Source organism: Ciconia boyciana, chromosome 20, assembly GCF_034638445.1.
Source record: "Ciconia boyciana chromosome 20, ASM3463844v1, whole genome shotgun sequence".
NCBI lineage: Eukaryota > Metazoa > Chordata > Aves > Ciconiiformes > Ciconiidae > Ciconia > Ciconia boyciana.
Window position 1 is genome coordinate 2959846 of NC_132953.1, and position 24093 is coordinate 2983938.

The 24093-nt window shown below is 55.7% G+C and overlaps 1 protein-coding gene across 2 annotated transcripts in view; it reads right to left on the reverse strand.

Moving 5' to 3' along the window:
• LOC140661809 (opioid-binding protein/cell adhesion molecule homolog) overlaps positions 1–24093 on the reverse strand; it is a 314252-nt gene that overhangs the window by 17923 nt on the left and 272236 nt on the right. For both annotated transcript variants that reach the window (XM_072884536.1, XM_072884535.1), the window contains one exon: positions 12947–13179. In XM_072884536.1, the coding sequence (XP_072740637.1) occupies positions 12947–13179 (233 nt within the window). The remainder of the gene's footprint in view (positions 1–12946; positions 13180–24093) is intronic.

A 24093-nucleotide genomic window follows, 5' to 3' on the forward strand; every position in this document is an offset into this window, starting at 1 on the left:
ACTGACCGGGCCGGGTAAGGACAGAGGGACGCCTGGCGGTGTGCCGGAGGGGCCGCAGCAACATCCCCTGAGGAGCTCGGTCTAAGCTGCCTATAACCACCAGGCTCTGCACCTCACAAGCCTTCCCACAACTGGGCGTTGCCACCCACTCGCAAGCCTGCAAGCCATCCCTCCCCACGAGCAGTTTTGGTCCGAGATGACAGCGGCACCATTAGCGGATGCTGAGACCGGGGGAGGCCGCCCCCTGCTCCAGACGGCAGCGGTGGGTGCCGAGCAACAGCCATGGGAGATGCCTGTCTCTGCCTCGATTGCTCTTACCTACAAAAGCCATGGAGTGGGACAAGAGCGACAGAACACGATGCAGAGTGCCCGCAAAATCACAGCCGTCGCACTATCCCTCCCATGCGCAAGTTGCTGCTCGCCTTGCCCGCACCCTTCCCAGCGCTTCTCTGGGATGACCCCCCTGCTCGACGCTTCACACTACCTGAGGGGCTATGCGAGCCACGGATTACAGGAAAAAAAAAACCACAACCAAACAAACATTGTGCAGACATTATCTGCTTCTCACAGCCTTACTAGATATACGTCCTCCCAGTACAGGCTAATGGTTGCAGGCGAGCACGCTGCCAGAGGAAGGCGGGCACCTCCAGGGCAGCTAACGCCAACTCCAAATGCTCGGGAGCCACTTGCTCGAGAAGCCCCGGAGCTCCTCTCCCTACGGCACGTCGCCAGGGCACTCCGCTCCACACCCCAACAAAGAGCTAAAACTAAATAAAAGGAGAACAACGTATGTCCGAGGAAGCCGAGGCGATCTGCGCCCCCCGGCAGGTACTTCATCTGCTGCCCGGGAGGCAAAATTAGCTCTGCACACCTTTCCTTGCACAGCACCTGCTCTGCTCATGTATTTCTTGCATCACCTTCCCATCCCGCCTCCTGTTCGCAGCCCTGCTGAGGTCAGACCGTGGACCGAGGCACCCTGACAGGCCAGACTGATCACAGACGGACAGACGGACTGGACAGCACCCCAGCTGCAGACCTGCATGGTGCCAGCCTAAGGATGCCGACACAGCCTTGGCCGTGGCTCTGTCAAGGCTGTCCCCCAGGACGATCACCGTCTGACTGTCCTCCAGCAACACACCCCTGGGACAATGCCACGCTCTCCCGACCTAAAAAGGGGGTCACACATACAGGGGGTAAGCCAGAGCTCGCCAGAGCGTCCTCGCCCTCCCGGCTCGCAGCCAGCATCCCTTTCCCATCCCCTGAGTCCCAAACCACAAGTTGAATGCAGAACTGGTGCTCTGGACACAGTTGCGAGACTGGCCCCCTCCCAGGCATAGAAATACTTTCACTCCTGCACAAAAAATACCACTACCAATAACCACTACGGCCCCCGTGCTCCCATTCGGCAAACGCCAAGCCACACGAATACACACATCAACCCCAAAGCCCTTCTTTTAGCAAAGGATGCCGACGCAGCGGGCAGACATGCCGGCAGGTCTCACGGGGGAGAATGGGACCCCCCGAACCCCCCGGCCACAGCCTAATCCGATCAGAAACACCCCCGAGAGCCAGCAGGGACGTGCGGTGGGGGGACGTGCAGGGGAGGGACACCCGTGGAGAGCACAAGGACCCCGCCGGATGGCTCGATACCCTGCCGCGACAGCGATCGTTGCCTACAAGGTTACTGGGACTTGGAGAAGGACATCTAAGGACTTTGATTACATTTCTATAGATCCCACCGGCGGGGCTGTCGAGGACGGCATCTCAAGGGCGTGCCAGCTTCGCCTTGAGGGGGCTTAATCCCATGGGAGGAGTAGGCGGGAGCTGGGCCTGCGTGGGGATGCAGCCGGCAGCAGATGGGACGAGTCTGGCGGCAAACATGACCGTGCAGATAAAACCAACCTGCGGTAAATACCTCGAGGTGGGTACGGCCAAGGCACACGCATGGCTGCCTCGACAAATGCATCCCACCAGAGCTGCCGTGTCTCAAGATGGGGACAGCCTGGGGTCGGTGCTGGGTGCGGAGTCCAAAGGCTCTCCACCCAAAGGGCCCTCACGGCCCACCAGCATGACTATGGATGCCGTTCCTAGTCATTTACCTGCTGACGCCATCCTTTCCCTGGATTACCTTTGGTTCTTAACATTTACACAGCAAATATCCAGTAGTGATGACAGCCTCTCCTCGCTACGTATAGAAGAAGGTAAGAAATGATCGCTGGGTGAACATACTAACAGCCAGAGAAGCGGCAAGAGCGAGGCTGTCGTTCGGCCGGGGAGACGGAGCACCGTTGTCTGCTCCGCCTTTCACCAGGTTAACGCTTCCTCATGCACATAATATACTTTATAACAGCTTGCTCCTCCAAGCAGCTCCCATCAGCCCACACACGTCACTACACGCCTGATCACACAATAGCTAAGGAAAAAGGGTGAGACGCTCCTCGACTGCTCCCACACCATGCCGGGGAGAGGCCCCACGTGTGGGATGCCTGCCCAGATCAAGCAGCTCTTGGCAGCCATTGGGGCAGCACGTGGATTCCCAGGGGGCTGCCGGGGTTGCACCGCGGATGGATCGCTCCCTGCGGGAGTCCTCCGCGGCCCCCCAGCCCCAAGAACGCTTGCTGGGTTGGGGGGCAAGATGCTCACCTTCCGGAGCTGTGGGGGGAAAAGCGATACGGCGGTGCACAGCCCCTTCCTCCCCTTGTTCATGCTCCTACCTTCCTTGTAAAAGACTACGACTACAAGCAAATTGAATACAGAATAAATCCCGAGGAAGCAAGGAGCGGCACGGTCTCGCCGGAGCGGCGAGCGGCCTGTGGAGGATTTCATCGACCCTATGTAATATTAATCACGGGTAAGTTAATGCATAATGTTTGGTAGGCCAAAAAATACATTTGTGCTGTAATTTCTTGTTTGTTCGGAAAGCCGGTGAGAGAAATTGAATGTGAAAGCGATGCCACTAAATTCAATAACAATAAGCCCGTGATTTATCTCCTTCCTTTACCGCCCGAGACCCGAACCGCCCGATGCGCCGATTCACGCTCTCCATCGCGTGCCGGTTTCTGCCACCGCTTGCAAGGACCGTGAGACGCCATGCCTCCCCTCCCTCCCAAACTGGGGGCTGCAAATAGCCCTACGGGCTGTGGCATCACACCTCGGTGATGCTGCTGTGTCCTGGGATATCCCGAGGGATATCCCTCGCAAGCACAGCCATGCAACCCCTGGGATTCTCCCAAACAGCACCGGCCCCGGCACCTCCTCTGGCCTCACCCGCGCTGCTGCTCTGCGGCCAGCCAGTCTGGGGACAAAAGATACTGGCTCCATTCTTGCGAGCCACTACAAAGCGTGAGGAGGGATGGACGCTGCCTCGCCCGGGGAGGTGCGGGTCCTGCCCGGGCCGGCGAGGACGCCTCTTCCCTGCTAAACCATGCGGGAAGAGACAGCATGTCGGTAATCGCTGCGTGATCACTGACTACACGTGATGCTGACACACATGACCGCGCGCGGGCTGACTCATCTCCCGGCCGCTCCTTAGCACCAATCCCTACCGGAGGCGTTCGCCGTCGCGGCCCCGGACTATTTTTAGCTGCCACATCATTACTGCTGCACGCCTCGGAGCGGAGAGCCTGCGCGAGCGCCATGGCTGACACAGGCAACTGATGTCCCTCCTCCACGTCGTTAGCTCCCATTAAAAGAGACATCCTCCTACACCTTTGATAAAGCGAGATGATAGATGGATACCTAGGGGCTCTTCAAACCACCCGATGACAGCCACTTGCCCACCTCTACTTGCGGGACAGGTCCCTGTAGGGACAGCAGAGGGGTACATCTCATCTTCAGCGCTCTGCGGGGAGACGGTAGGCTCCACGGGCATCATCCCACCTATGAGCCATGCTCCTGCCGTGGCACCTCACTTACGACCCCCTCTCAGACACCTCCTATTTTGGGGAGACGCAGCATTCACGCTGCTCCTTCACCTCTCCAGCTGCAGCAGGGGCCACCTCCCTCCCCAGAACCTCCGGTTCTGCGTGAGCCTCCCCGCCGTAGGCAGAGGCATCACCGCACAAGCGTATGGAAAGTCGGCATGAAGAAGCTCGTATTTTGCCTGTGCTTTCCATCTCCTTTGTGGATGAGAAGCACAGCGGGACGGTGCTGGCAGCCTCCGGTCTGTCCCTGCGTGTCTGCTGAAGGCACCACCGATACAAGATCTTCCCAAGAACAGCTCCTGTTTGGGGCTGATGCCCTTAAAGAAGAGATGCGGGCACGCACCCATGAGCCAGCTCCCAGCGAGGGAGCACCTGCTGCCAGAAATGGATGCGTTTCCCCAACCCCAACTCATCTTTGGTTTTGGGGTGCAGGGGACGGACACACGGACACACGCAGTAACCCTGCGCAAACGCACCTCGACATCCCATCTCGCCTGCGGGGGAAGCGACCGGGGGCAAGGAGGCGACGTCAGGAGTTTTAGCAGCGTTGCTTCTCGGCAGCGAACATTATCGGCTCTCTGATCGAACTCATTCTGATGACAGCCCAATCTGAGAGGCTCGTCAGAGTTGATTTTATCGAGATAACGGATTAAGCACATCCGACAGCTACAGTTTGGTCAACAGAATGATTTTTGTCAAACGCCAGCCAAGCAAGCAGCATGCCACGCCGCTGCCTCGCGCGCTCTGCAGGCGCTTCGTTTCGCGGGAGATCTTCCCTTTCCCTTCTCTGGGTCTTAAACGGTCCCTTTTCACAGCCTTCCCACGGTAAAACACACTTTGTGTGACCCTTTTACGGGAAAGGATCATAATGCATATATTTCAAACACATCCTCTCTGCTGCAGAGACGAGATTTTCCGTCCCGGCTGATATTCCGCCGGCGACCGCAACTCTCCCCCTGCCTGCCTGTCTTTCTGCACACCAGTGGAGTGCAACTAAAGGGGGAGGAAAGGAAAAAAAAACCCACCCAAAACAACCTCCCTACGGATGCCTTCGGAGGCCAGGACCATCGCATAGGACCGCATAGTTCGTCCTCCTCCCGCAGGACCGCATCGCAACGCTGTGAGACCCATTGGCTTTAAAAGCAAAGGCATTGACAAGCCGGTGCGGACCCCTCTGTCTGAGCGAAGGCAAAATCCGGCTGTCCCAGGGACCGACCACTAATGAGACATCGCAGAAATGAAACAGGGGCATTGAGCGCCCCGTGCTAGGCGGCGTCTCCCAACCGCTTGCCACACACCCTTTTTCTCCAGGTTTTCGCCTTGAGACGGGGAAAGCAATAAAACCAAAACTCAGAGTGTTATACCTACTGTGTAACCACCTGTCAGTAAATTTATGAACAATTAGGAAGTGAGAGTGCTTCCCAGGGAGCTATTTGTGCGCACGCTAAAACGTTCTTTCTGTTCGGAAATATAATGGGGAAACAACTTCTCCAGTTCTTCCCCCTCTTCGCCGTTTTCGCTTTTTGCAGTAATTAATCAGCTGCCGCCACACTTTTGTTCTGTCGGTTCCTGGTCCCCATGGCACATCCCGATACCTCTGATGGCTCCACTCCCGCTGGCTCCTTATTGCCTATCCAAGAAGCCTCGAGAACGGAGCCCGAGGATGCTCTCTGGGTGCTCCCCTTCCTGTCTCTCCTCCATACTCCCGTCCGGATTTCAGGTTAGCACTTCATGCCAGCCACTGTAAGGACAGCGGCTGTTCCTGCCTCGGCCGTGCATGCTGTTTTCTTCCTGCCAGTCAGGCTCTTCCTCTTTCCAGACCTTCCCCCTCTCCGTGCCCTCGCTCCTTCATTACTCTTTCATTTTTCCCCTTTGCTGCCTCCCGCTCTTTTGATGCTCGGTGCTTTTCTGTGCGCACACGTTTCCTTCTCTCTTCCCTTTGTTCTACAAGTCTCTGGGCTTTTCTTCTCGTCTTTTGTTTTTTGGTTTTGTTTTTTGGTTTTTTTTGTTCCCTCTCTGGTTCCTTCTTTCTTCAATCATTGCTATTCCTTCCAGGTTTTCTCTGGGCATGCCTCGGCTTTGAATTCGCCGCCACGTTGCTGCTGCATCTCCCCCGTTGGGCCGTCTTCACTCTCTTGCCCATCCTCCGTTTCTTTGGGGAGGGAAGAAGGGCGAGGTGGGGATCTGGTTGCTCCTTTCGAGCCTTTTCCTGTCCCAGGACACTGGTCTACATTGCTTTTCGTGGGCGCTCCTTTCCCTCCATAGGAACACAACTAGACCCTATGCTAGACAAGACTTGGTGGACATCGGCCACCACCTTTGACAACACTGGTGTCACTCTCCAAAACCTGACATGCTCTTCAGTGAGACCTGGACACCACGCTGGGGCAGCGGGGCTCCTTCCCACCGAGCCACCTCATGAGTCTGTCACCGACCTGATTCCTGGCCAAACATCTGTGACCTCAACCTGTGCCACCCCAGTCCAGCCAAGGCATGGTGGGACACCGAGTCCCCGCATTCTCTGGGACTGGCTCCGCTCCTCTCTGCAACGGGCTGGAGGTGGCTCTGTGGGAACATGAAGGAGAGGGCCCCACCAACAGTCCTGCCCACAGAGGCGGTGGCATCGGTCACCTCCCACCACCGTGAGCGCAGCAATCGCTGCCACATTCCCGGACAGCCCTGCTTGGCACTGGCTGCGCTGTCCCTGTCCAGCAGCACAACTTACGTGCCCTCAAGCATCCTGTCATGACCCTTACAGGCTCACGATAGCGAAGCACAGGGAGCATAGATGAAAGTGCATCAGACCCCTGGGTGAGTGGGTGAGTGCCGTGGTTTAGCCCCAGCCGGCAACTAAGCACCACGCAGCCGCTCGCTCACTCCCCCCCGGTGGGATGGGGGAGAGAATCGGAAGAGCAAAAGTAAGAAAGCTCGTGGGTTGAGATAAGAACGGTTTAATAATTGGAACAAAATAATAGTAATAATAATAATGAATTGTAATGAGAAGGAAAACAACAAGAGAGAGAGAGGAACAAAACCCAAAGGAGGAAAAAACAGCGATACAACTGCTCACCCACCCGCCGACTGACACCCAGCCCGTCCCCGAGCAGCGACGGGTACCCCCCGGCCAACTCCCCCCAGTTTCTATACTGAGCATGACGCCATCTGGTCTGGAATAGCCCTGTGGCCAGTTTGGATCAACTGTCCTGGCTGTGCCCCCTCCCAGCTTCTCGTGCACCCGGCAGAGCAGGGGAAGCTGAAAAGTCCTTGACCAGTGTAAACGCCGCTTAGCAACAGCCAAAACATCAGCGTGTTATCACATTATTCTCATACTAAAATCCGAAACACAGCACTATACCAGCTACTAGGAAGAAAACGAACTCTATCCCAGCCAAAACCAGGACAGTGAGCCTCCGGTGCAGTCCCGGATAGCAGAACAACACAACACCGTGACGGACAATGCCTCCATGCTCCCACTCCCATGAGATTCTGTCAGCTCCAGAGCAGAAGCAAGCTCTGCTCCTGGTCCTGCAAACACATGCCAGGCCTGAATGCTGCATCCCAACCTGTTTCTGCCTCGGGGGAAAAGAAAGCATTTCCCCACAACCTGCTGCTGCAATGACACCCGGCATAGCACCGCTGCACGGGCCAGGGTCTCCTCTCCTGTTTGCGGGCGCTACGAGCACATTTATTGCCCGGATGCCTGACGGGGAGTCTCGCGTGAGACCTGCAGGCACGGAGAGGAGAGGCACCGAGCGGCAGCGCTGATGCAAAGCCCTGGCTGAGCGATGCTTACGTATCGCTCGAGGTTTTGACGGCTCGCCGAGGCTTTCGCTTCCCAAAGTGGCGGCTTTCAAAGGCCCCCTGCCTCTGAACGAAAAAAACCCCTGCTCCTCCCCAGCATCTCCCCCTGACTCTTCATAACGGAGCTCGTGCTAATTGATTTTTTCCTCTGCGCTTGCGTTTTGTCCCTGTTGTGCCACCCAGCATCCAGCTAAATAAACCGCTCTGCCCAGCTTGGGCCCCTTTCCTTCCCCGCCCGCTCACATAACCCCAGAGAAGGAAGTGTGAAACATTACTTGAAACACCACGGTGTTTTGGGCTCTCGCTCCTGCTGGGAAGACGTCTTTCCAGCCTAAGTGATTTTTTTCCATTTCCCCTTAACAGCCCTTTGATTTCCTTTTTATTTCCCTGCGCTCCATCCCCACCGCTACAAGCCCGACCTCCAGGAGAGTTTCCTGCTTCAATTAACTGTTTCGCTCGTTCCTGCCTGGACGATTAACCCAGTGCAATGAGGGCTAGCCAGAGCCGAGCCTCCGAACAGAGTCGTCGACAAAACACTTGATTAGACCCAGAGGCAAAAGGGAAGACGTACTTGGATACAGCACCCATCCAAATGTCACCGGCCCCTTTGCTGCCTGACCTCACGAGCAGCTTCAATGCCAAGAGGGGAGAAACACACGCGAGGGAGTCTCCTCCGCCCATGGCTGTGCCGCGCCGGGTGGAGATCTCAGCCACCGCCCGGTAATATTCGTGCACTTGTTCCAAAAATGCCAAGAGACGAGCTCAGGCAGGTTCGGAGGACCTGGACTGAGCCCTCAGCCTGTCGAGACCTCGGCGCGAGGAGCTGCATTCCTCCTGGGACACCCTCTCCCTGCTGCCGGCAGGATGGAGGGCAGTCGACCCCCTGGGGACCATACCATAATGAGTGGCACGTACAGAACGGGCAGGTGACAAACACTTTGCTTTAGACACCACGTGTCACCCGGCAAGACAGAGATGTGCCCCAAGAACCACCTTCGCCATTCCTGCAAACCCTCAATCCAAGAGGTATGTAAAATCTCGCCAGTCTAGCACGCTACGTGAAGCAACGGGAACCTCTGCCAACATTTTGTGTCGGATGTTTTGCATCACATCTACTGCACGCCATCTCTTTTCCTCACTATCATCTTGTTTCTTAGGTAGACACAAAAAAACTCCCTCAAACCACTCAGTAAGGGGTAAGTATCCCAAGTGCAGATGAACCTCCCGAGCAGGGAGGCAAGCCTGCTCCGGAGGTCACAGCCTGCATCGCTGCGTCTCACCCTTTCCCTTCTCCGGGCTCAGCTGCATCTGCTTCTGTACACTATGTACATGTCCCTTATGTGCATGTCCCTTATGCCAAACTCTCCAGCGTCTAAATACTAAGCGCGTAATATATAAGCACGTTCTACATTTAGAGCCTATTATCAGGTCTTTCCTACGACAACCAAAGGCGGCTGAGCCACTCCCCTCACCTCACCATGCAGCCTCCTGGTAAGGTTTTAATAAGTATCACGGTCTCAGCTCCTGCCTGGATATCAAAGGTAGCGCGATAAAAGCAAGCTTAACTGCGGCCGTCATGAAATCTGTGATGCTGGGGGGAGCCCGGAGCACGGTCTGCGTTGGGGAAGCTCAACAGGGTTGGTATGGGGCACGGGAGGGTTGCCCTTTCAGAGACTCCAAGAGCCAGTTGTTATTGGGAAGAAGGAAAAAATAAAGACTCAATTTGCTTTTGAGACACTTGCTGAAGAGCTACGCGTGCGGTGGTGCCGCTTTGAGAGGCGGTGGATGCGACAATGGACACGGGACCGGCTCTGGGAGAGCATCCTTACGTGGATTTAGAAAACCAACTGCACGACCACAACCTCAGCACTGCAAGCGAAGGCCACGGTCCTTTGAAACCCGCCCTGGCTCCCGGGGCGAGGAAAGCAGCACGACGTTGAGACGGGAAAATGGATTGCGCCGACCAGAAACTAACAGTAACAATGCCGACAGCCAGGAGAGGTTTTAATGAAAAATCTATGGCGAGTAGGATTAAGGCAGTACAGAGGAGGGTTCTCTAAATAAATCAGAAACAGAGGACATCTGAGGAATACCAAAGCCCACTATTAGGGAGCGACAGCCAGTATCGACATTCACCGCTGAGATCCCCGCCAGACAGGGTGTCGCGTGGCGTGCAGATCCCAAAGCAACATCGTGCTACGCTACGCTGCTTCGGCACGTACGCCCTCCTCTCTACAGCCGCTGCTACAAGGAGGACGCCAGGCTTGTTCTTTCCTGGGGCGCTGACTGCAAAAGCCACAGCCTCGACCAAAACATTGACGTTGAGCTCCGCTTTTCAGACTGAAATACACCCCGTGTCCCGAAACGGCCCACGCCAAGGAGGCACGGCTGAGCCCCGGCTACAGCCTTGCACTGAAACCATTTTGCGGCACGATGCGGTAAGGTCTCCCGGCTTGTCCCTGCAGGCTTGCACCTCCCCGGGAGCTGACGTGGGCTTCGTGGGGGGTCATACCCAGAGGCAGGAGGGCTGATCCGAGGTCCAGCCCCATGGCATTCTCCATTCAAGCTGTTTAGGGCAAGAGGAGGATGCGGTGGCTCAGATTAAATGCCAATTCTCTCCGCATTTGTAACTCTCCCCACGACACGTCGGCGTGCCATGAGCACCACGCATGTCTTTGAAAGCGTCCGTCCCATCGTCACAAGGTGGCCCCCGAAAAAAGAGGAAAAGGGAGACAAAAAAAACCCCTCTGGCTTCTTGCCACCTACGCTTTTATAAACCCTTGTTAACGGCTGTTGCAATGAACCGATCCAAGAGATGTATTAATAACGACGCTAAGAGACACATTTACTGTTGACTGCGACTCCCTGGCAGATTTATCGCTGGGTTGCTAGGAGGGAAGGCCAGGCCCCGCAGTAGCACAATTAAAACCCAATTGAATACAGGGACAAAGAATCAATACTCTATCTGGCCAACTTTTAGTTTTGCAAAATACAAATATAAATTAATTGACCTGAACACAGTTGCTAACTGGTCATTACTGCCTGCTCGCTGGCCAGCTGGCACGGGTGAGGCATGATGCCAGGGTGTGCATGGCCATCCCCTGTGGTCCTCCTGCCCTTGCTGCTGGGATGGCTGCCCCCCTGATGAAGGAGGACCCCAAAACCTCATTTTTAAGTCAATATTTAAGGCCAGGAGAGCTAGAACAGAAACAGGGCTTCACTCCTTCCCTGCAAAGTGCTCTGCTTGCCTGCACAGCCGGGACCGAGTGCGTCCTTCGAAAACCGCTCCCCTTCCTCCCAGCACAGAACAATGTGTTCTTCACCCTCATAGGAAACTGGCTCTTCCCTGGCACGCAAGCGTGGAGGCTAACAGCCCTTGGCTGCGCCAGCTGTGCCGGTGGGCCACGCCACTCGGTCCAAGCCACCGGAAAGCACATTTTAGCCACAGGCAACTGCGCTGGAGGTGAAGTGAGAACAGAGCAAGGAAGGATTTGCTTTTCTGGACGCCTCCATCAAAGGGACAGCAAGGTGACATCTACGGATGGATTTTCTCTGCGTAACAACTTAGGCAAAGCGCGTGGCTTGAGCTTAGCACGTTAACAGAGAAATACAGAAACTTCTGAGCATGGTCTACTTGAGCTCAGCCTGCGCAACCGTACAATCCCCAGCTCCTCTCGGGCTTCCCTGCAGCTGCAGAGATGCAACGCAGCTGACAACCGCAGTGTTGTTGCAATTCAACACGGCTTGCTCACGCCGGAGGAAAACTTTTCCCAGCACATTTAGGAACACCTCGCCACCAGACCATTGCTCCAGATGCAAACTATTCCTTGCCTTCACCCACCCAAGCCCGGCAAGCAGCTATGTCGCAGGCTCCGCTCCGAAAAAGGGGCAAGGGCAGCGGGCGCTGAGCACCGCTGCCGGTTCACCTGATTTCATTAGGCACAAAGCACTCTGATACTTCACCGGTGTTGACTGGATGGATTAGCACGATTAGAGAGCAGACAGGATAAACAGATGAAACTTTGCAGATGGGTGGCTCGCACGCAACTCAAAAAAGGGGAGAGGGAGAGGCCCCGCAAAAGGGGATGGAGGGGATGCTCCCGGCGGTCCTCCGCCCCCCCTCTTCCCAAGGCGAGTGCTGCCTGGTGCGGGGTCCCCCGACACGCTCCCGACGAGACCTGGCAGGAAAACCGCTTGGATGGGTGGCCGCAATCAAACCCTGCCTCCTCCAAATGAGAAGGATACATAAATACATACATATCTGTGCTGGGGCTTCTCGGAGACGTGTCGAGGCCGAGAAATTTTTCAGATTTGCTCATTGCAAAATCAATACCCATCAGCTGTTTGAAATTAAAGGAAAGATTAGGTCCTGGTTTTATACACGCTTTATTGTATTCTGAGAGCTTTCTACTCAGCCGGATAAATCTTCTTTAAGAGGATTAGGAAACTTTCATTATCTTTATCTAACCTGAACTAACGCTAACTCTGAAATATTAATCTAGAGGCCGGACAAAAGCCGGTAGCTGGTGCAAAGCCACAAAGATCCGGAGGTGGCGTCCACCGGCGTGCTACGGGCACCTCCGATCTGCTGGCACCCAGATCCCCCGTCAGAGCAGCCTCAGGAACACTGCAACCAAACAGCACCTGCTATGCCGACACGCTCGCCTACAAAGCCCGGTGCCAACAGGCCTTCGCGGCCCCGCAGTGACTTCGACACGCTCGTGCACTCTGCCCTCTCTCCCAAAACCAGGGAGCCTCGTGCTGTTGGAGTCCGCTCCTGCACCGCGACTGGCAGCGCTTTGCTTTCGGCTCTTCTGAAGCATCTTCAGATGCGTGCCCGAGCACCTTACTAACGACTCCTCGGTGCAGCGAATCGAGCAACGTGGATCCCGAGCAGCAGGGATGGGTCAAATTCACAGCAGGGACAGGCAAGGGGAGAGGAAGTGGAGGAGGAGGAGGAGGAGGCTAGCCCCAATTTCAGTTCCCTGGTGTCCTCTGCCCCACGTAACAACCATACAACACAGCGAGGCTGAGACAACGCAAGTCCGTCTACTCCCCGTCACGGCAGGCAGTTGTCAATACCCCTGTCCCCAAGCAGCTCAACCCCCAAAGCAACGCAAGTTGGTCTGATCCACCTCTATCACCAAGAAGGCCTCCAAACTCTTCACATATCTCCTTCTATTATCAAATGATCGGTTTGGCAATAGTACGTTAAGACCTACCTTGCACGATGAGATGGACGCGCGAAGTCTTGGGGTGATTGTCTGTCTGCACGGAGCAGGTGTAGGGACCCTCATCGTAGACGTCCACGTTGTGTATCTTGATGCTGTACTGGGTCTTGGTGTTGGAGAGGATGACCACGCGGTTGTCTATAGACCACTTGTCATTGCCGGCGTACAGGATAGTGCTGCGGTTCAACCATGCTACCCGCGTGACCCTGTCATCCACGGTACACCTGCAAAGGAAGAGACAGAGGGTCACAAATGCGGGGGCACAACGTACAGCGAATATCCCGACTCCCAAAAGGGGACGCGAGCAGGATGGGAGCTGCGGCGCTGGCTCTCCGTCGCACACAGCCGGACCGCCAGCACGGAGATGGCGTGTGCCACGTCCAGGCTACCCTGCTGCCACGTCCCGCATCCCTCCATCACCTGAGATTTCACAGAAACAGCAGGTTCACCAGAAAAAAGCCCTGCCTTTTTCTTTTATACAGAGCCGGGGAGCCACAGACGAAAATCCCATTACGTTTGACCTCTGCAAGCCGCACAGACTTTCCGCGCCCCCCTGCTCGCCCACCTCCGCCACCCCACCCCGCCCTCGCTGTGCGCGGAGAATTTCGGATGAAGCTGTAAAACTTGCTGACAGTTCGGCTCGTCGGCGCAGCCCTCGAGCCATCCCCGGGGTGATATACGCACCCGCTGCCGGGGAAGAGGGGCGGCGGCACACGCGCGGGGAGAGGGGAAGAAGAGAAACAGCAGGAGACGGCAAAGCCAGCGCACGGGGAAGAGAAGGGAACATTTGGATAAGCAGCTGTAAATCCTACAAGTGCCTTGAAAACACAACGCGGTCGTTTCCATTATTTATTTCCTGCCTGGCTCCCACCCTCCCCGCTCCGAGACGCGCGGGGGCTCGGCAGCTCCGGTCTGCGGCGCTGACTTACGCTTGGCAAAGAACAAGGGCGGGGGGGGGGGAGGGAATTAAAATGTTCCCGGAGAACACGTCTTTTTCATTCTGTTTGATAGATTTTTCTCGATCTGTTTACTTGTGGCCTTCCCTGCCACCGCCACGGCGCCCGCAGCAAAACCACCGAGCATTTGGCTAAATTAAGAGCCCGGCATTTCTCGGGAGCTTCGCCTTTCCCACCCGAGGATCGTGGTAGGGGAGCTTTCTCTCGGCATGAAAGCAAACCGGGAAAGCGAACCTAGGCGCAAGCTTGTGCCGGCGGCGGCAGCGCTGCCGCAGCTTTGTGCAGTCGAGATCTTAGGGAAAAGGCACCTACAGTCAATCAAGAAACTCGTGCAAGTCCCTCTCCGCACGCCTGTAAATTCAGAGACGGGCTGGCAGGCTGGCCCTGTCCTCGTCCCTGCCGTGGCACCTCTCCTGCAGAGGCTTTGGGGGTGTTATATGCCTCCCTTGCTGGGATTGCAGAGCATCACCTCGATGGAGATTATTAATCGGGCAGAGGGAAGGGGCGATAGTTGGCATGTTTGAGGGTCCCCGCGGGCGCTCGGTTCAGACAAACGAGCCATATATCCTCCCACAAACAAGTAATTTTCCCCTTGCAGGAGCTGTATGTCTCCACCAGCCACATCGCGTACGGATGCCGGGAAAGACGGATGGCCCTCCGAGCCCGCCGCGGCACTGCCGGCGTGCCAGGAGCCTGCCCAGGCATCAGACACGCGCCGGTGCCCGCAGCGGCGCCGGGTCTGCTCTGCCAGACCAAGGCAGCCTTGTGCCGGCGGACGGCATCGTCCTTGCCGGGAAGCCGAGCCCTCCCTTTGTTCAAATTAACTGGGGGAGAGCTAAGTGTAGCCGAGTTAAGTTCAACCCTGGGGGATTCCAGTCTAGTGGACTATTACTGCTGTCTCACTTCTTTATAATGAATAATAAAGAGATACTTACACACGGCTTCTGTAAATTATTCATTACGTGCACTGGAAAATCAGGGCAGCAATATGTAAAACAGACAACTTGCGTGTCTGCGCTTATATAAATATCCAGACTACAGCCCTGCGAGGTACTCTCGGGTCCCCTCATTAGGGGTGAAGCACAAGGACTAGGGTTTGAAGTGACAGGGACGAGGAGCTCGTGCCATCACCGGGCACATTCAACCTGCTGCCCAGCTTCGGGTGGCATGTCCCAGCTACGCTTCCCGGGGAGATTTGGGGCTGGTCTGGGTCCCCTGAGAACTGGGGTCGCTCATTCTGCGTTTACAGCTCGCATTTATGGCTCAAAGCCGCGCCTGCACTCGTGCACAGGGATGCCCGTAACATGGGCAGACACGCTCACACGAGGAAGGGCCAGGACAGCATCACCCTCCCTCGCCCGTAGCGCCTGGCGACCAGTACCACCCTTGAAACCACTCGGAGCAAACGGGCAGGAGCAACTTGGAGACTCCTCCTTCTAACAGACTCGTGCCAAAAGCAAGGAGGCAAAGGCTCCTTCTCTCCATCCCTTGAGCTCACTCTTCAGTTGTTGCCACTCAACAGCTAATTTGGGACAAAGTCCCCTTGGCTCTGCTTGCTTAGCATCGTGCTCCTCTCCACCGGAGCCCGGGCTGTCCCCTGCAGCTGCAGGCGGGGAGGGACCAGACAAACACCCCTCCTTCAAAAAACCAGCCCTCCTGTACCTCCTAGCAATGTGTCAGAGCAACCACCAGCAGAAAAGCCACCCTCCATCAGCCACCACGGAGAGCATGGCGTTTCCAGAGGCACCTTCTCGCCCGACCTCACCTTCCCACTGCAAGTCTTCCCACGCCCTGGGAATCGGCTCTTCAAAGGCAAATACTGACTGACACCCCGACGCGAGGAGCACCCCGCCAGCTTCTTTACCTGGCTCAGAAAGCGATCTCTGTTAGCTGCTAAGCTGCCAGCGGTCCCTCGTCTGCCGAGCTGTCTTTGCTACCTATTTCCAATTGACCAGGATTATGATAATGTCTCCAGTAAGCAAACAGGTAAAGAGACTTCTGCAAAGTGTTTAGATAAAGCAGACAAGCTCTAACAAAGCTGCATAATAAAGCGGGCCAGGAGGTTTTTCCCTTGAAGGAATCTAATTAAGAACAAAGACAAACCCCCATTAACAGTCTCCTGAAGGCGCCATATCCCTCTCCAGAAGAAACCCTGCATTACAAGTCCAGAAGGACTTGACAAAAGACAATAAAGCATCTGTCAGATGGGAGGGAAAAAAAACCCATCCTGGCTCCGCAGTTCACCTGGAGAAAACCCATCAGCGAGGCGGGGGGAATATCGATATTCCGATATTCCGATGACCGATATTGTCAGCCCAAACACAAGCCCCTGGCACCCGCCTCGTCCTGGCTCCCCCACGCAGCCCTTCTTCGTGCAACGCGACCTGTCCCATCTGCTTCTCCATCTCTGCATCCCACTTAGACCCTCACCGCCTTCGAGCAGAGACTTTTCACCATCTGCAGCCCTTCGGCTGCCTCCCACCATGAGTGCTCTCTGCCAGAGCGGCTTGCCAGGGAGCCGCGGACGCTGGGCTTCGCCCGAGCTCCGGCCCCCCCAGCGCTCACGCTGATACACACGGCCTCTCGGGCGATGAACCCAAACGCGGCAGTGCGAGAAGATGCATGAGGGAGGGAGTTAGGGGCACCGGCACTGTGCCGCTTCCCCTCTAATTGCCCCTATTCCTCATCCTTAAATGCTAATTCTGAAGTTTGCCGAGGAATTATTTCACTTAGTGTCAACAATACAGATAACTCTGCCGATGCGCTCTTTGTGTTTGGTGGCACAAAGTGACCGTCTCCCTCCTCCCAGACCTATTAGGAGAGACCCCTGCGTCGCTCCTGCGGCAGGCTCCTGCCCAGCCCCATCAATGACACTGACAGCGCTTCTCCTACGCGCAGGACCATGACGTAACACCCGTCGCCTTCGTCCCCCACCTTTCCTGGTCCACGTCGCAGTCCTTTCCTGCACTGCTGACTCGAGGGCCAAGCCTGGGGCTGCACATGCGGCGTGAGGCTGGGGCTGCACAAGTTTTCTGGCACTAGTTTGAAGGGATAAATGGCACGGCAAGAGATGGAGGAATACGGCACGAGAACCCCTCTCCGTGGGTGCAAAGTATCCCAAGAGATGGAATGCTTGGGACCCCAAAACGTCGATGCGCATCCCAAGCAGTCCGGGTGACCAGTTCGCACCCGCAGAGCCGGGACTGCTGGTCCCCGGCCGAGCCAGGAGGCTCGGGGGAGATGCTCGTCTTTGGACCAACCCAAAACCCTCCCGTTCCCTTATGCAAACCAACAACGCTCTACTTTTAAACACTTCTACAGCCCTTCAACCCCAAACCGCTTTTCTCTCTTGTAGGCAACACGTCTCGTCAAAATGACAAATGGAGATGCCGAAACCAGTCGCAAACTGGCTGGCTGACCCACTTTTCAGGGGCTAAAATAGCTCACCCCGATCGGGAGCGAAGCCCCTCAACAGCGACGGGGTTGTGCTTCGCCCTGGGAAGTTTCCAACCAAAAGTACCTGTCACGGGGGCAGAGCAAACACCCCGGCACCCTTTTCTTTGAGAAGAAATCATTAATTACATTTGCCGGGGAGTCCTAATGGGATTTCTCCTTTGCTTCCGGTACTCGCCCCGGCTACAGAGTTAAAGGGCTCTGAACGCCTTTTATTCTGGGCGGCTGGAGCAAAGGCAGAGGAGATTTATTTGTAATCATCGGAAATAAACACACTTCCTCAGAAGTAAACACAAAAGAACAGAACCTGGCTGGGCTCCCGCTTCGTTAAAGATGCAAATTAGAAGCAGGCCATCAAAACCCGGCGGCTCCTCTAATCCTCTCCCAACAATGTAAACCGTCAAATTAGCCGCGGGTACAATGGCTTCTGCGGCGTGTGATGGCGGGTCTCGCACAATAGCTCCCCGAGGGCAGGACTGTGCCGCCTGGGTTTCCATCACTGTCATCCCTGATATTTATTCTTGGTGCGGAAGGCGGGAGGCACTTTGTCTTCATTCCCAATCCCTTCTGCCGGCACCCTGTCTCCTCTCCGAGGCACCCACGGTATCCCTTCTCCCACCTCTCCCATCCGTCCTGGTGCCCAGATGCAGGGTGCAGGGCCCCACAGCATCCCCAAGCTATCCCAGCGCCCCAAGGACGGAGGGGACCCGGGATGTGCCGTTTGGCATCACCCAGCACGACCACCTCCCATCCAGCCCTCACCACCCGCTCGGCAAGTCCCGACCCGTCGCTGCACCCGTGTCCCCCATGGGAAAACAAAGAGCGTGGGATGCACGGGGAGCTCGGCCAGCCTAAACTCTTCTCTTTTTCCCCATAAGCTCCCTCCCTACACACCACACGCCAGTCACCCCAAATGCCTCTCGCAAAGCCGCGCACCGCTGGCTCTCACTCTCTGCAAGCTTAATTAATTGCCTGGCCCACTGCTACCGTGCTGCTGGGATTCCCTAAGCGCTCCGAGTGCTGTTCAAACAGGTTCTGGACCACCGGCAAGCCCTTCCCCGCCAACCGAGCCCTCCGAGGGCTACGGGACCCTCCTGCCCTCTCCAGAGGCTCGGGGCTTGTCGGGGAGAGTTTCTCCCCTCCGGTTCCCCTGCGGTGGAAGTTTGCCCGCCCACTACCGAGCACCAGAATAGAAGCCGCTCCCCGTGAAAAATCAAAGCCCAAATTGATACATTAGAGGTTGCTAAATATAAAATATCCATCTGCAAAGATATTAAGCCTGTGAGGGCAGGGGCTGTCGAGTTGCTCCATTTCAGATAGTTTAATGGTGTTTTGGTCCATGACTGCAGCTCCCAGACATTAGAATAATAACAAGATGATGAGGAGGGCGGGAGCTGTCTGCACGAGGCATCAGAAGTCAAGACTTAACGCTCGCCGTGCAGCCCCTGAGGGGGCCGAGCCGCACAAACACCTGATTTAGCACCCGGCAAAACGGCAGGGCTTTGCGTGGCCTCTGCGACAACCCAGGGGATGCAAAGTTTGAGCCCAATGCCGGGTCGGTGCCAAGCTCCAGCCGACGTCGACTTGGGGAGGGGTCTGCACCCACCTTTAGCGTCAAAGGGGCTTGCCCTTTGCCTGCACCCCGCAGGCAGCCGCAGACCCAGGTACCGCTATGGGCAGCATGGCACGACGCTAAGCCCAGGCAGAGCTGCGCTGCAGATGGCTTAGAAATAGGTCCTGGTTTGCACGGGGAAGGGACGAGCAGCGAGGCGAGCGGCTGCACGGTGCCCCCGCTGCCGCTAAGTGACCGCATCTTCTTCCCAAAGCCATTCACACACAGGATTTTCTGAATTAATGCTCCACATCGAGCAAACGCAGAAACCACAGTCAGGTCTGTTAAAGCGAGCTAGGCTTTTCCCTTCCGTTCCTAAAGCCCTTCTTTCACTCCTCGTTGCTTTTACTTCCAGCTTGTGGGGACACACGCCGGCCTGACAACATCATCAGCAAGGGGAAGGGTGGCGTGATGGGCTGGGGCACTCGGGCACGCTCTGCTCCTGGCTCCCACTTGATTTTCCCACCATGAGTCCCTTGTTTCTGACACGACAACGCATCTGTATCCTGATGACTCAGGGTCTGCTCAGAAACCCTCTGCAGCCCCCGGGAAGGTCGGCGCTGCCTTCAGCGAGCTCTGGATCGGGGCTCTACCGGAGCCCTTTCCTGCACGGAACCATCACGTCCCTGCCCTGCACAAAGCTCCTGGTTGCTCTCCCTGCCCCATGCAAGTCACGGCCACTGCAATCTGCTCTGAAATGCATTGCTGATCAGAAAATAACAGCAACGCTCTCTGCCCTCAGGACCGTACCGGCTTTGCAAACAGCCTCTGGCTACAGCCTAGCAGCCCCCAATTTCCCGCACAGCTGCGGTCTGGCCATGTCCACGTGTCCGGATGCTCCCCCAGCTCAGCGGGGAAGGTCAGAAGGCACCTGCCTAAGCCGTGATGGCCAATGGCTGTTATTAGCTTAAGAGAAATCTTCGTAAGGGAAAACGAGGCGGCGGCAAAAGAAATAAAGCAGGAGGCCTTTGAATAGAGCAGATCAATAGGGATGTTTATAGAGCAGGTGGCACTTAAATGCTAACATCAGAGTCAGTCGATGCTGGCGGCCACACCTCGTCTCCAGAGCAGAGATGAAAATGAAGGCACCGAGCAGGGGCAGCCAGTCCAGGAAAACCACGGACATTGGAAGAGGTGCAGCGAGGCACCTTTCCTTGCCCAAAACGGTACCTAAGTGATTGCACTCTCTCCCCAAAGTCAGGTCCCTGAAACAGCCGGGCAACGATTTCCAACCTGCTTGCGGCCACCAGGCCATCCTGTGGTTTGCAGAAGGCTGGGCCATCTTTCCAGCTCCTCTCCAAAGACACAACCAACATCCGCCAGCATTTACCATCAAGGCATCGCCACCCATCCTAGGAAACACGGGCAGAGATCTGTCTTCTCACCGGGGAAGCCAAATTCCCCTCTACCCTACACCGGGGCACTGCCCAGCAGGGACGAAAAGACCCAACGAGAGACCCCCGCCAACACCATCGCCACATTTGAGGGTGCTGATTAAGGGGCACAATCTGGCAAACCCCCCTGCTCGCGGCACGCCGGCGTTGGCAGAGCCCTGCGCCTCAATCAGCGCCCGTGTACGAATTCAATCAGCGCTAATCTAACACAATGCAGCACCTGCGCCCCGGCTGATTTCTAGTGTTCTTCAATCAAAAGGAGAAGAAACACAGAGTTTATTGCTGGCGGTGCTAGCAGACCCGAACAGTCGAGAACCTGAAGCCTTCTACGCCTGTGGTGGGGTTTTGGGTTTGGGTTTTTCCCTTGCTATTGCTTTTTTCTATTTTTTTTCATCCACCTTCCCAGGTAGGGAGAGACAGAAATAACTGTTTTCGCTGTCACAGTTAGCCATATAGTTAAGTACCGGTAATTAACGCGTGGCAATACGAGGCTCCGACCGCTATGATTCAGCTGTCCTGATGGATCTGGTGACCGTCTCCGTCTCAGCCGGGCAAGGGGGCTGCTTTCAACCTGGGAGAGAGCAGCCACGGCTCCGGCAGCATCCCGCAGGCGCAGGAGAAGAAAGGATGTTGGCAGCCTGATTAAAACACGGGCCAGGGCACGTCTGCGACAGAAGGAGCTTCTGTACAGACCACAAACCGGTTGCACATCTGTCCCTGGCTTGCAAGGAGGGAAAATTGGTCTGAAGCAGCCCCAGCGTGGGGTTACCCAGGGCGGTAACGCAGCGAAGGGGACAGCAGAAGGGCGTGAGGGTGACAACCACGAAAGGGGTCCCTGGGGGAAATGACTCCACGTAGGGCGCTTTGGATGGAAACCCGGCCGAGTCTCCATCGCACGTGGTCCCCACGCTCTCCGTCGGTCTGTCCGGCCGCACCACCCTCCCCAGTAGGAGTTAGGGGGGATGCAGACCTCTTCTCCTGACCCCCCCGTTAATTACCACCAAAAATATATTTGTCATGAGATGCCCACTCCTATCTCTGCAGCTCTTAAGGGTAATGGAGAGGTTTCAGTCTTTGGAGGATAAGTCTCAGGCTCTTGGCTGCTTGCCCGGGAGGATTATTTTACATCAGGTTGAGTTCTGTAGTAATTATCTTCAAAACAGCTGGACTGCTGGATAAACTCGCTGTATCTTAATGCACAATACAAGAGCAAATACGGAGAATTAAACTGCAATTTCAGACAGGCCTGACAGGCCAGTGTTTCGGAGGCCGAGGCTCACGGCTCCTTGCGCGTTAGGGTTGGGGAGGCATTTTCTCATTTGAAATCAATTCAAACTTCCCCAGAGACAGAGCGGAGGGGGAGAGGAGATTCCAGATGAAGATGTTTCACCCCCAAGCTCTCAGTGGAGAAAAAAAAAGCACCCTTTTCCTGACCCTCGTGGCTGAAAAATGAAGCTGTATTTGATCCCGGCTGGAAAGCTCGGTGTTTCGCACAGCCCCAAGCCTTTGATAAAAGCCCAAACTTTCTAGGCCCTCAGCTCCACGCTGCACCCCTCGCTGCGGTGCCAGTGGGCAGCCGGGCAGGGAAGGGTAAGGGGAAAATCATCGCTTCCAGCGCCTCGTGTATCCCATCCCAGCAGGACGGAGGGGCCGACAGATGGACAAACCTACTCCCAAACAACTGGCCTGGAGACAAGCACCCTCACCCCAATCACCGGGGGGAATTAAAAGGAAAAAAAGAAAAATCAGCTTCCTTCAGGAGGGAGCAGCCACAAGATTTAGCGTGCAAAATCCCTGCAGGCAGAACTAAAAACCTCTAAAAAGAGGGAAATTCTGCCAATGGAGGGTGAAGCCATATTTCATGGCGAACGCCATGAAGCGCTCCTGCCAAGCGCGCGATCTGTAAATGACCTGGGTAAGCCATCAGCCCAAGAATATAATTGCCAATTTGCAGAAATTTCACCAGCAATTAGGCAAAATAAAATAACCCACGGGAGGAAATCCTCTGCTGACCTCTCCTGTGCCTCCGCTGACCCCTCGCTTTCCACCCGCCGTTTCGCCGCTGGGATGAGGGCTGGACGCTTCGTGCAACAGGCACCGAGGAGCCAGACGCCAGCCCCGCACACCGCCAGATGAAGAAGTCATCGCCAGCGTGAGATGACAACAGCAACCCCTGTGCGGGAGCCAGCTGAGGACCTCTCCTTCAGGAGGAGGTACCTGGTACCCCCTCTCCCAGCACCATCAAGGGCCAGGTCCGCGCAAAGCCGGCCGGCGCCGGGTGCCCGATCCCGGCAACCCCGTAGGGCATCCACGTGGCCGAACGACTTGGTGCAATTAGGGGGTTTATTTGTTTGAGTTGTACGTGAATATACCAAATTACATTATCAGATCATAGTCCTGCTTCTGATTTATTCCTTCTTTGTTCTTCAAGTCTTCGTACATCTAAGCAATTAACCTCTCAAAGAGCTGGAGAACACATAATTATCCTCATTTGTCTAAACGTCACCAAGATGGCTGCCTTTCAATTAACCTTCTGGGAATGGAGGGAAGTTGGAGTGATACAGTGATCATTTCCAACTTCAGCGTAGGCTTTTTTTTTTCCCTTAAAGTAATTTAATTGAAATATTCAGATGATAAAATATAGCCAGATAACTGTTACTGCAGGTAACGGGATCAAGAGGGGGCTTGCAATCGAAAAAGAAGTCAAATGAGGTACAGTAATATTATATCAATACGTGGCACTTCCATCTAAAAATATCAAAGCACTTTGTGCTTATTAATGAAGGGAGCTTTTCGCACTCCCCTCCTGGGCTGCAGGCTAAGACTTAAGTCACTTCTATACGTCACTGCTACCAATGGGGAAACTGAGGCAGGGGATGAGCTCCAGCACCTGGGGACCAGGAGCTCGCAGAGCCAATGCCTGCACGGCCAGGAGCTTCCCGAGAGCATCTCCTCTGCGGCTGGTCCCCCCTCCTGTCCGGAGAAGGTGGCTTCGTAATGAAGTTAGCACGGGAGATGCGGTCACGGCGGAGCTGCTTTTGCTTTTGTTTATCATAATTATAGCCCCCGTTTTGCTGAGATAGCGTCTGCCACGCCGAGCGAGCAAGGGATTCGTTCCCACCCATTGCCTCGCTAATAAATATGTATCGCTTCCACCGGAAAGTGCCAGGTCAAACTTTGCACCCGCATTCAGCAAAACACCAGTGTCGTCTGGCGCACGCAAATAATATTTATACACACCCCCGCACACAAATATATACGGAAAACAAACAAGCAAACTCCGAAGTTCATCGCATCTCCTCCCTGACAAGCGTGGCTTCTCAATTCCTCGCGGTGCCACGGCTTGGCTCCCAGCGTGAAATCGAGCCCTCCAAAAAGCAATTTCGGCTCCGGCACCTTGCTGAGCCCTGCTTTCTGCCTCCCGCGCCGGCAGAGCGGAGGTGGCCACGGCAGGGAGGCTTGCCCTCCCTGCAAACTCAGCAGGTTGGGAGAGGCCAAGACAGAGCTCCTCCGTGAAGGGAAACTAAGGCACCGAGAGATGGGGATGCACAGGACTCATTCCCCGCGTCCTTCCCTCCCAGCCTCACGTGCAGACCGGCATCGGTATTTCAGGGGCGAGCGGCCGCTCTGCTGATCCGTGCGGACGAGCAGGGAGGAAAGGACGTGGGAAAGGGAGAGGGTCCCTGTTAGGAACTCCATAAAACCGCGTCTCTCCCTGTGCAT